This window comes from Anomalospiza imberbis, chromosome 2, assembly GCF_031753505.1.
Source record: "Anomalospiza imberbis isolate Cuckoo-Finch-1a 21T00152 chromosome 2, ASM3175350v1, whole genome shotgun sequence".
Lineage (NCBI taxonomy): Eukaryota > Metazoa > Chordata > Aves > Passeriformes > Viduidae > Anomalospiza > Anomalospiza imberbis.
The window spans coordinates 10537859-10550173 of NC_089682.1; the positions used below are offsets into that span (position 1 = coordinate 10537859).

General features: G+C 34.9%; 1 protein-coding gene across 13 annotated transcripts in view; it reads left to right on the plus strand.

Moving 5' to 3' along the window:
• The window catches only part of DMD (dystrophin), a 1045484-nt gene that overhangs the window by 370883 nt on the left and 662286 nt on the right, over positions 1–12315 (plus strand). For all 13 annotated transcript variants that reach the window (XM_068179791.1, XM_068179794.1, XM_068179795.1 and 10 more), the window contains 2 exons: positions 3972–4095; positions 11653–11740. In XM_068179791.1, coding sequence (XP_068035892.1) covers positions 3972–4095; positions 11653–11740 — 212 coding nt within the window. The remainder of the gene's footprint in view (positions 1–3971; positions 4096–11652; positions 11741–12315) is intronic.

Sequence of the window (12315 nt, forward strand, 5' to 3'; positions counted from 1 at the left end):
CAATATTAACAGAGTATTGATTGGGTTTAAAAGTACTTTGTACCTGATGGTTCTAGTGAAGTTTCTGTTGGAGATACACACTTGGGATTGATTTGGTATTTCTTTTCATGCCTTGGTATGCATTACAGAAGAGCACTGGTCATCATGTTGATGAGGCTCAACTTAATAGTATCACAAATGTAGAGGGAGGGTCAAAATGTCATTCCAAAAGGAAATAAAATTATTTGACAACTAAACCTAAAAAATAGGAAGGTAAAAATATTTGTTTGGATAAATTGGCTGTTGAATTAGAAGATAAGAACAACTCTATTCATCAACTAATGGCTCATCAACTACAAATACAGAGGAGGAAGAAAGCAGAGGATTAGATCAGAATAATTCTTCCAATGGGCACCATGTGCTATAAAGTTGTTCTTTGATATGTTCTAGGCAGGGGAGCTACAAGCTAAGACCTCTGGTGAGCTGGGGATTTCAGTCCAGACATGGAAATGAAATAATTCAGTAAAGTGGTTCTTGGATCAAAGTTGTATCATTCCCTGCTAACTCAGTATGTAGGCAAATGGTTTTATGTCTGCCCAAGATTCACAGTGGTGACAGGCCTAGTGTGCTTTTTGTTTGGGGAGGGAAGGAAACAAATGAACAAAGGAAATTCTCAAGCAATTTCTGCCTATTAAAAGAATAAAGTACTGAAACCGCTGTCTCTCCATGGCAGCAGTAGCATTGTAATATAGTTTAAAGATGTACCATGATGGCCACATGACAGGAAGATACTTCACGCCTCATGTTCCTAAGTGAACTTGTTTAACATTGAATTTCCTTGTATATCTATTTACTCAAAACATATTCAAAAACAGTTTCATATTTTTAATGTATGCCAGTCACATTTTCATAGAAAATTCTCCACAAGGATCATCCTAAACCATATGCCCACTTCATATTCCCATTCCAAACTGTCTTACTAGATCACCATGTATTTGTTCAAAATTGACTCCTTGTTCTGGCTTTCTTTTTCTCTATTAAATACATGATAAGCCTCACCTTTGAGACATTTCACAACTGAATTGCATCATGTTTTTCTCTTTCTCTTCATGGAATTTCCAACCCAAATACCCACCAGAGTAGAATCCTCTTTTCCTACCAAAAGTCCCCTATCTAATAAAAAAACTCATGGAAATCACTAAATAATAAGGGCTAATTTGTTTATATTTTACAATAAAAGCAAATCTCCATTTGAACTCAGCTGATGTGCTGGCATGTAAAGAGAGGGCTGTGGGACCAGTAAAAATAGTATTCCTCTTGTGGAACAGCAGAAGAAAAGACTAAGTGGAAAACAAAAGCATGACTGCTGCATGAAGAATAAATCCTCTGCTTCAAATGGAATTTCTAGAGGGGTAGCATGCCAATGTACATGCTAAATTAAGGTAGTTAAGAGTAATTTCTCAAGTGATTTTTGGTTTAGTATCTTCCATTGATCTATTTTTACAAATTCTGCCTGAGATGAAGTTTGGTGGGACAAAAAGGCAGTCTTGCACTATTTTATGTCTAAATTATTCTTGTTCCTAGGAGATTTAAAGACTCTATTTATTCTTTGATATCAAGTTAGAGCTAATATAATTTCTAACTGCAGCTGTGCTCAGACAGGAAGTATCCAATCACTAAAGCAGAATGATTAAATGCCATTTCTACCAATGTTTCCTCCTTTGACATGAGATGAACATGACAGAGTGATTTTTTTTGTCTCACTAGGTAAGATGTCTTGATCTTAAAGATATTTATGTACTGCAAAAAGCTATTTAGACTTAACCCTTATGTATTTTAATTCTTTTCTGCCCCCCACTCTATTGCCCTTTTCTGAACAGGAGGCTTTGTTTCTGAAATTCTATTTATCTCCAGGAGAAACTGCAAGTGACAGAGCAATCTGTTATGTAAGATCAGCTTTGTCATATCAGAGAATCATATCATATTATAGAATGCTTTCAGTTGGAAGGGACCTTAAAGATCTATGTCTAATACTTGCCACCATCTGATGGCTCTCTGGGCCATGAGATATGTTCCTAATTATTTTGTTTTACTGTCAAAACTATCCCAAATGCTCCTATTCCTCTTCCAGGTGTTGCAAAGACAAGGGCTAAATACTTTTTTTTGAAGAATTGATCACTGATAAACATTTTTCTGTCATTTTCCATCTTGTACTAGGGTAAGACCAGGCTATTTTTCAGAGTTGGTCTCATTCATTCTACTTGCCTGCAGCTTCAGAATGAAACAAGTGCCAGAACTCATACAATTTTACCTGCAGTCAAGGAAATTTAGTATTCAGGGACTGCTAAACTTAATTGCTATCAGATGTCTGGTGTTTTGTAATCATCAAATATGCAGTTATTATTTGTAGAACAGAGGATCACATTTTATTTCAAGAATTGCATTTGATTTAATGATCAGAAATAAAACTGAAGTAGGAATCTCTCAAATGGCTGTGGAGTTCATGTTCAGGGATTAGAACAGCGCAGACATTACGTGAATCATCTGGAAATTTTATTTTGTCTTTTGCCTTGGAATTTGTACTTCTCTATAAAACTGAAGGTTTCTGCACCTTCCATTATTTCAACATCACAGTTTTTCTCCTTAAATGTGTATTCAATTAGTATTATCAGGACATTTTTAATCAAAATTATTCCTGAGAGTTTATAGTTTGAATATTGGACTGAGAGTAAGGCAGTATGCAATTATTTTTCTTTTGGTTTCATTAGTTATGAATTCAAAAAATCACAGTGGAGAAAGAAAAAAGGGAAGCATAAATATTAACTCAAGTGTGAAATTCTTCCTTGTATTCATTTTTCATTTCTGTATATGTAGATTTATGTAGCACCTGGTTTTGCCTCACATCCTTGTATTTTAGAAGTATAAATTCTTGTATAAATGAAGTGTATTTTTATAAAATAATTAATTCCTCCAGGTGTATAATTGTATTTCAAGTTACTGTTTTTGGTAGATTTTCAGTTGTATGCAAATGATACAACCTATAGTCACAAAGCAAACTGAAAGATACAGCTTGTTATTTTTGTCCTCCCCCCAGGTCTTTCTGCTCTATTGTATTCACCATATTGCTGCAGAAGGAAAGTCAGCTGCAAAAGGGATATAAATAGTAGAATATAGAGCACAATAAAGAAATGCAATCAAGCAGAGAGTGTGGCATAACTGAGAAAAAAATATTGTCTGAAGCTTCTTGCTTTAAAAACTACAGTAGATACTGAATCACAAATTGAAATTTCTAGACATTAGTAATTTAAAAATCTGCAACCTGAATAGAGGTTAACACAAATTAAGATCAGGTCTAAAAGAGTTGATGAAAGAATCCAGAATGTAGTAAAGAGGGCTGTAGAATAAAAACTAATTATAAATGAAGTGCAGAGAGCTGGGGATCTTAATTTTGGTTTTAAATCTTTAACTGTGGAAAATTATACTTGTTGATTAGTGATTACATTCTACAAAAAAATTGAGTTAATCAGAAAAAACTGCTTTCATCAAATTTTCTGCTTGAATTTCCTTCAGAGTATCATCATCACAAGCTGGGACAGTGATCTCACAGGTTTGAAGGCTGCATTTGGTCAGCCTGATGGACCTTACATTCTCAGGTCAGCCAACAGCACTTGTGGTACTTTTTCTTCACTGACAGACATTTGTTTCATATCTTCCAAAAACATTAGCTTGAAAAATTAGAATACTTATTGTGAAAATTATTGCATCTGTTCAGCTGTCAAATCGAGTCTTAAAAATGAAGAAGTATTTCTATGTTTCTAAATATAAGAGTGAAGAGTTTTATGAACTCTCTGATGAGATATGGGAGTTTCAAGCTGTATTTTGCTGATAGAAATTGCTGTTTATTCACTTGTTTAAACAGCCATGTTTGCTGTCAATCCTGTTTGCAGGAACTGTGGAAGTTGAAAATCCTGTTACACTTTTCTGTCTCTCAGGTTTGACTCGGATACCACGGAGCTCCACAGCTGGATGACCCGCTCCGAGGCACTGCTGCAGAGCCCCGAGTTTGCCATCTTCAGGAAAGAAGGGAACCTCTCAGACCTCAAAGAAAGAGTTAATGTAGGAGAAACTACTCGTGTACATGTCTGTTAGTCTGTATTTGCTTTTCAAAGTGCTTTCTGAGTCCAGGTTTAAACTGTTTCAAATGTAGCCTGACAAGTACTGATTGTCCAAGATAAATTTGGAATTGTTCACTGTTTCTGTTAATTTCAAATTTTGGCACCAAAATTACTACACAGGCTGTCTGAACACATATTTTTTTTTGTTGTTGTTTTTGTTCATATATATTCATATTTAATTAAAGTATTGTAGATCCATTAAAGTCTTAGGTAAAATTATACCAAAAAAAAAATAGTTACATATATATGTAAAGTTATAAAGTTATCATTACTTAAATATGCAATTCCATTCTATACTGGCGGCTTTATTTGATATTATCCATGCATAAACTAAAGAATATGAAAAGCATAACTGGAGTGGATGCATAAGAAAATCTATATCTATTTCATTTACAGAGCTTTAAAATCTATATGACAATCACCAGTTTCCACAGGGCTTTTTACTCTCTTTTAGTAACATATCAGAACCAAAATCTGTTATTTCCTGAAAAAGTGAATGGTTCTGCACTGCTTAAGAAGCAGCTATGTTTGTGTGTGTGTAAGTCTGTGTCACAGACTGAATTATGAATTTAGCCCTTGAAAACTAAATTGTTAAAAATTTTCTTCTTTTTTTAATTTTTGTAGATCAATGAAAAAATGCCTATCATTCCAAGATGAGAAAGGGGTGTTTTTTATAATTACCTTGGATAGTAGCATAGTATGTTATGGAACATCATTAAAACTGTGTTGGTACATACTCCTAGAAGAAGTGGAACAAGGTTACTGTATTGAATTTGGATTTGCTGATGGTTTTTCTCATTTTCTACTTTTCCATCATGAATCAGCTATGATAAGATTGAGTAACATAGAATTTTGTGACTGTAAGTGTACATTTTTAAATTCCATGTTAAATTCCAATTTTCTTGCAATAATTTTAGTTATTTATATTGTCATTAGTGCTAGAAATTATGCATTCAAATGGAATATCATTAATTAATTCATGCCACAACTTCATGTTATTATATGCAGATTGGATCAAATGCACAGAGTAGATTGGATGGGTTCACCTACTTCCATACTGAGTTAATAGTATTCATCTAATACAATAATAGATATGCAGTCAATTTTCCAAGTGCTCCAATCCAAATTTTAAATGAAAGAAATAGAAAAAAAGAAACAAATACCTATCTCCCCTTTGTTTATTCACATTTTGAGGAACATATTTATTTCAAGGATTAAAATTAGCTCATCTTGACCTACAGATTACTCAGCTATCTGCAGTGTCAGGTTTCCCATTGGTTCTACTTCATATTGTCTAAGACTTTATAAAGGCATTAAAGGATCCAGGAGCCATGGTTCACCTTCCTCCTTTTTTCATTTTTTTGCTTTTGAGGAGCTGGTGATTATTGCAGGTGAAGGGGGGGAGGTGGGTGAACCACAGAACTCCTTTGGTCCCCACTGGAATTCCACTAGCTCTTGCCGTGCCTTTGCTGGAGCTGAGGAAGAGCATTAGGGCTGGGAGGTCACTACCTACCACATTTATCCAGTTCTCATTTCAATTGGTGAAAACACACATAATACTGGAGAGGCGTGCTTGGAATTTGACCAGTGCATGAGCATTTAAAGTTTGAATTCAAGACACTAAAGATAGCAGGAGATAGTCCAGATATTCCTTTGATCTTGGAAATCTAGTAAATGGATTTTTAACAAACAAATTTCTAGCTTTTTTTTTCAGTAAAGTAGTGAAGAAAAAGATTTATATCAAGAGAGATCTGAGACAAACCAGTAATTCTAAATAGATATAATAAAAATCTATATGTATCCTTCATTAACGTTGAAAATGTTTTAAGGACCAAGACCCATTTTAATTTCACAGTGTCACTGCTTTTAAAATGAACATTTTATAGAGAAAATGAAGTTACATTTAGAAGTTTCTAATTTCTGTAAGGGAGAAAACATTCTATTACATGTATTAATTTGAGAGTGAGAACTCTGAAAGGTGACACTGGACAAGTGCTACATGGATTGTGTGTTGAATCATTTTCAGTTAGCGTAAGTCTTTGAACACACTTTTTTAAAAAGTAAAGAAAAATAACGAATTTTATAAATGCCAGGTCTTAAAACTTGTCCTGACCTGACTTTTCCTGGTCTTATCTCTGTCTCCATCCATTAAATGAGAGACAAAGCAGAAAGTACTGTTCAGTTCATTGATTTGACCAGTTTAATTGCTGCTTGCTAGCATTTTTAGTTATTAGTTCTCTCAAAAAGAACCTCAAATCAATGGAAAACAAGATAGTATGTGTTTTAACATATTCGATAATTTCTAGTAAAGTTATAGAAAGCATATAAAAAAGAATGAAATGCTGAAAGGAAAACATATGTGAGAGATAATTGAAATAGATTTTATTGTACTGTTGTGCTTTAAGCCCAGCTGGCAACTAAGCACCACACCTGCTCACGTCCCCCCAACCAACCCAGTGGAATGGGGAGAACCAAAAGTAAAACTTGTAGGTTGAGATAAAAATAGTTGAATGAAATAAAGTAAAATATAATCATGATAGCAAATAATAATTCGGATAATAGAAAGAAAACAGCAAAAAATTAGCAAGTGAAGCACAATGCAATTGCTCACCATCTGCTGACCAAGGCTAGACCCTCTCCCTGAACCCAAATAAGCCCCTTCCAGGTAACTCACCCAGTTTATACACTGAGCATGTTGTTCTATGGTGTGGCATAACCCCCTGGCCAGTTTGGGTCACCTGTCCTAGCTGTGTTCCCTCCCAGATATTTTTTTTTTTGGTGTATCACTGGCAGAGCATGAAACACATCAAAAGAAGAGATCTTGACTTAGGATAGACACAACTTGGAAAACCCAAAACATGAATGTTATCAATATTATTCTCATAATGAATCCAAACCACAGCACTGTCCCAGCTCCTGAGAAGAAATCCCAGCCAAAACCGGGACACGCACTGACATCCACAGTCATTCCCCAGTGTTGTACTCTTACACACATGCATGTCACCATCTACACACGTGCAGAAATCCCATCTTGCCCTTACTTTATCATTTAGGGGGTTTTGCCTATATGAAACCTTTAATTGGTATAGCACAGAATACTTGTGCTTGGCTGATGCCAAAACTGTCCTTTATTCCCTGCTGTAGTCAGTGCTGAGTCTTTCTGTAGATGCCTTTTTGTGATGACTTTATTTTCTTCTGTTCTTTTGGGGACAGTTTACTAGTTTCAGAGTTGTTTTTTCTTGTGGCAGCTTGCTCCTGCCCATCATTTCTCATGAATGAGGGACCACTTCCATAAGATTTAGTGGAAGTACATCTGCTGCATGATAGAGGGACAGAGACGTTGGCAATGAAATCCACAAAGAAATCTCTTTTGCCATCTTTGGTGATTCATAAAGTGCAAAAGCTTGCTCCCATCCCAGCTCAGAAGAGTCCTGGGGGAGACAGAGCCAAGAGCAGGCTGTATGAAATGCAGTGACTCTGTTTGCTAAGCCAGCTGCTCTTCAGAGCCTGGCAGGAAATTAGCCTTTGGCAGATGTATTATGTAGCTTGAATATATTAGATACGTGCAAAAAGTCCAATTCCTATGTCTGGGGAGAAGAAAAGTATTGGTATCCCTTCCCTGATACAGAAGAAAGATAGTTACCTTACCTGGGCAAAGAGACTGCAAAGCCATAAGAATTGAAGTTTCATTGTTGAACAGCCATACTCCTAAATAATGGAGACATCCAAACATTAATGTAGTAAATATTGTTTTACTGCATCCCACTGTAAATATTCTACAGTTAGTGTGTGTATTTTACTAAAATCAGACCTAAGAATGACTCTGGACTTCTATTTTTTTCAATATGAAAATATGTTTTTCTATATGAAAAACTTCTATGTTTTTTTCTATAATGAGGTTTCAGTATTGCAAGTTCAATTATATAAAGGTTCAGGTGCAAAAAACCTCCACAATTTAAGGTAGTAAATCCTACTTAGTAAGTTGGATTTGAGACTATCCAACAAGAAACTAAAAATAAAAATCCTTGAAAGAAGTTTTGGTTACCCAAGAAGAAGCACCTGGAAATTCAGAATCAAAGATAAACACAAGGAACAGATGCAAGGGAAAATGTCAGATATCCTAGACAATTAAATTTTTTCTCTTGGCATTCTCAGAAGCCCCATTCTCATATGTTTGTTTTGCTTTAGTGACCTTTTCCAGGCATGCTTTGTTAGGCATGGGTATTTGAGAGCTGAATTGCTGTCAGAGTGGTGATGATAATGTTGCCCTCTCTGCCCTCAGGGGTGATGGGTCACCATCACAGGAGGTCAGGAAGTACTGCTGCCCTGCATCCTTTCACAGAGCTCTCAAAGAAAGATGTTGATTTGATATATGAATGATACCCAAATTTCTCCAGCTGTCAGTATTTTCTAGTTTATGAAGTCATTAACTGCCAACTAAAATCTCAAGGTCAAATAAAATGTTTAGAGTTCTAAGAATACTCCCCTTGCCTTTGGCTAGTATTTAACTAAAGATGAATTTATAATTTTTTTCAATCAATTAAAACTGAGCTATAATGCATTTGCATTGCCTGTTGCAAAGTTGTCCAAAAGAGAATTAATCTCTACTTGGACAAAAGCCCATAAAGTTAACCCTCTAATATTGGTGTCTTTTTTTTTTTTCCCTGAAAAATCTTTTACAGAAAGCAAAAAGAGTTAAAAAAGGGAGGAGGTTATATATTTGGAGATATTTTGAAGTGGCTTAGCCACTATTGTCAAAAAGTGTCTATTACACAGAATAAGAATTATATTTTATTATTATTAGTTTTTATATTATTCTGTATAATATTATTATACAGAATTTAAGTTTCAAAACTGCACAAATCTCTTAAAAATTATCCCACTCTACTTGTGACATAAATGAACCTAGTTCAAGAGTATGGTCCCCTTCACTAAAGAAAACAGAGCCAAAGTGATAAATGAGAGATGTTTCCAAGACTCTTCATTTCTGAGCACTTGACACTGGGTCATGGAAATACTATTTCTGAGGATCTTAAAAACCCAAGGCACGATTTGTAGGTTTGGCAAACGATGGCAGTGTCCAGAATAATGGCAGGGCCATGTGGTCAGTGGTTTGAGTAACTGGAGTGAGTTTCCTCCCTTCTCCCTAGGGCACATCATTTGTCTTTGTACGAGGAACCAAGAGTTCAGTCTCTCCTCCTTTGGTTATCACTGCGCTTCCTGTGTGTGATTGTCCTGCTGTGGCCAGTGTCAGACCTTCATTTGCATAATATATGCCAATTGCATAAAAATGAATGGAAAAAATATTGACAGAAAGTTTGATACGTTTATTTAAGGACTCCATACATAGAGTCATTCTTATTTTCTACCAGGACCTGGGAACTTGAATCTTTCAGGAGAGAGGTGGACATCTCTCATGTTTTCCTGCACACATAGCATATGCTGGGCAGGGAAGGGTTGACTTCCGCAAGCTTTAATGTCTTATCATTTTTATATTTTAAAAAGATAATTTTTAGCATGTTTTATGAAGTAGTGCTGGGGTTTTTTAAATTATTTTTTTCTGTTCACTACAGTTACACACATGATAATTACACACCTGGTGTTACAGACGGAGCAGAATTATTTTCAGTATATTTTAGTGCTTTAATGATTCCTTTGAGTTCTCAGTAGTTATTCTCATGTTAATTATACCTAGTATTATAGAAAGAGTACTATTAATTAAGATTCTGTAAAAGATTTTGGAACTCTACAGAGAGTTAATTTACTTTTTAAATTTGGAAAATATTTAAATTGTTCTGGGAAGTCATGAAAGATTTTATTGACCTACAAAAATGAGAGATAATTCATACAGTCATCTGTAACTTATTTGGATTAAACTTCATAGTATTTCAGTGGTAATTTAGTTATATATTAAAATATGTTTCTAAAATATATGCTATTTTATTATTCTCTAAATATATTTTCTTTATATTATTAATTTCTCCAAAATTTAGTGGCAATGTTAAAAAGAATTTTTGAGCTATTGTTAGAAAGCCTGCTGTTTAACCATTTCTGTATGCACAAATGAATAGCAGTTATAGGTAGGCTAAGGAAAAGCATGAATTGAATAAAAAAGTTCTCTTCCAAGTTTCTGTGTCTCCTCACTTATGAAATCTTCCAGGAGCTGCTTCTTGTTAAACTGAAGATGTTTTTAAACATCTCATTTTAAAAGTTATTTTAAGAGAATTTCTTCAAAGGTGTTTATATTCATTCCTTATGGGTGCAACAATCTATTTAAAAATAGTATTTCCAAATTTATGTGAATAAGGTTCTTTTGCTAAATGCATTCTTAGACACCTACTTGAGCTTTCTTTTCAGCGTAAGAATCCTTTTTGAAGTCATGCAGCATCTGCCTTTGTTGTGGAAATAAACAGGGTGATGGGGAAGCCCAGTGGGGTCAGCCAGCCCGGGAAACTGCAACCAGGGCCAAGTGTTATGTTTCCTTATACATCATGTAGCATCTGGGGGAGCATATCCTCTTGTATGTGTGCATCTGCTGCAGGAAAGTGAGGGATTTGATTTCTGGGACCCTGTGTTGGTCAGGATCTCTGGGAGATACATAGTCTGTTTTATTTTTGGTATCAAACTTGACTGTGGGCCCTTGTTGCATCTTTGAACTTCTAAATTACACCTAAATTATGCAAGTAATTTAGTTTAAAATCAATGAAGTAACTTCATGGTGTTAATTACAAGACAGCATTGATGGACTGTCAGATATAAAATAATTTACTTTCCACCAGTATTTCTACTGACCTCAAATTATATTTTCATTTAGATTCCTGCTATGTCTTGTAATTGTAGCAGCTGGCCTTTACTAGGTCTTACTAGCTGGCCTGAACATTGGTGAGGAATTTTTGTGTACAGAAAAGTGAATCAAGAGTATTAAGTACAAAACATAATGAGAAGCCCATATTGAATCTGCAGTTAACTCTTCTTCTTAATACCCAAGTATGGGTGTCTGCTGCATGTGGTCTTACATATGCATTTCACAGGTGTTATTTTGTTTTCAAAAAAAACAGTAATATAAGCAATCAAATTTTAAATGGATTTGATACTGTAGATTGCTGTGAATCCCTGTGATTTGGTGGGAATGGTCAATTTTTGCTTTTACCATGAAAATAAGCAATTCTTCCACAAGGCATTTCTGTTAAATGAATATTTTCTTTCTGAAGTATTATGCTTCAAATAGCTCTTAATTTCTATGTCTTTTATGTGTCTATGAAATACTGATATGTGTCATTTGTCATCTCTGTTGTGTTCTGACTCAGTTTTCGTATTTGACTTTGATTCCCTTCCTGGTGCTTTATGGTACTTACCTCTTTAATTGCAAACTGGGGGGCAGTCAGGGCAATAAAATGGGTTTAAAAGTCTCAAGAAATCAGAAGACATCCCTGAGATTAATTACTCTCTTGTTTGAAGTCCCTCTGTTGAAATTCTCACCTTTCCTGTCATGCTGCAGGCCATCCAGCGAGAGAAGCCTGAGAAGTACAGAAAACTGCAAGATGCCAGCAGATCAGCTGAGGCCCTGGTGGAACAGATGGTGAATGGTAATTACATGGGAGTTGCTTTAGATAATCTTCTTAGGGATTTGATCAACGAACAGGTTCATATTTATCACAAGAATTATATTAGCACATATTGTCTAAATGGAATGGTAAAGTGATATTGCCTTATATATCTTTTATTATTTCTGAATGTTAAATCTGTTAATTAGAGAAGAGAAAAAAAGTATTACCACTTTAGTACCATGCAGAGAAATGTGTTAGAAACTCACTGTAATGAATTGTATATTAACAATCTGTTCTGTGCAGAGACTTAAGTTGTAATGTTATTTTCTGAGTTCTCTAAGCTTTGAAGTACATTAACACATCTGAGTTAGGCTGCTTCAGAGGCATTACTTCAACCAGTTGGGGGAAAAATGCTTCCTAACTTTTAATACACGATGTATGTTTTGTAATATACAGATTTCTGGAATGTTCTGTATCATAGAAAATATAACATTTTATTGGGATTCGGAAGAAATTTTTGGCATTTGGTTTTCCAAATATAATAATTGTCAGTGTTTATACAACTCTTGAACAAAGAAAAATAGGTGCAAGGATTTTGTCTTTTTTTTTCTCTA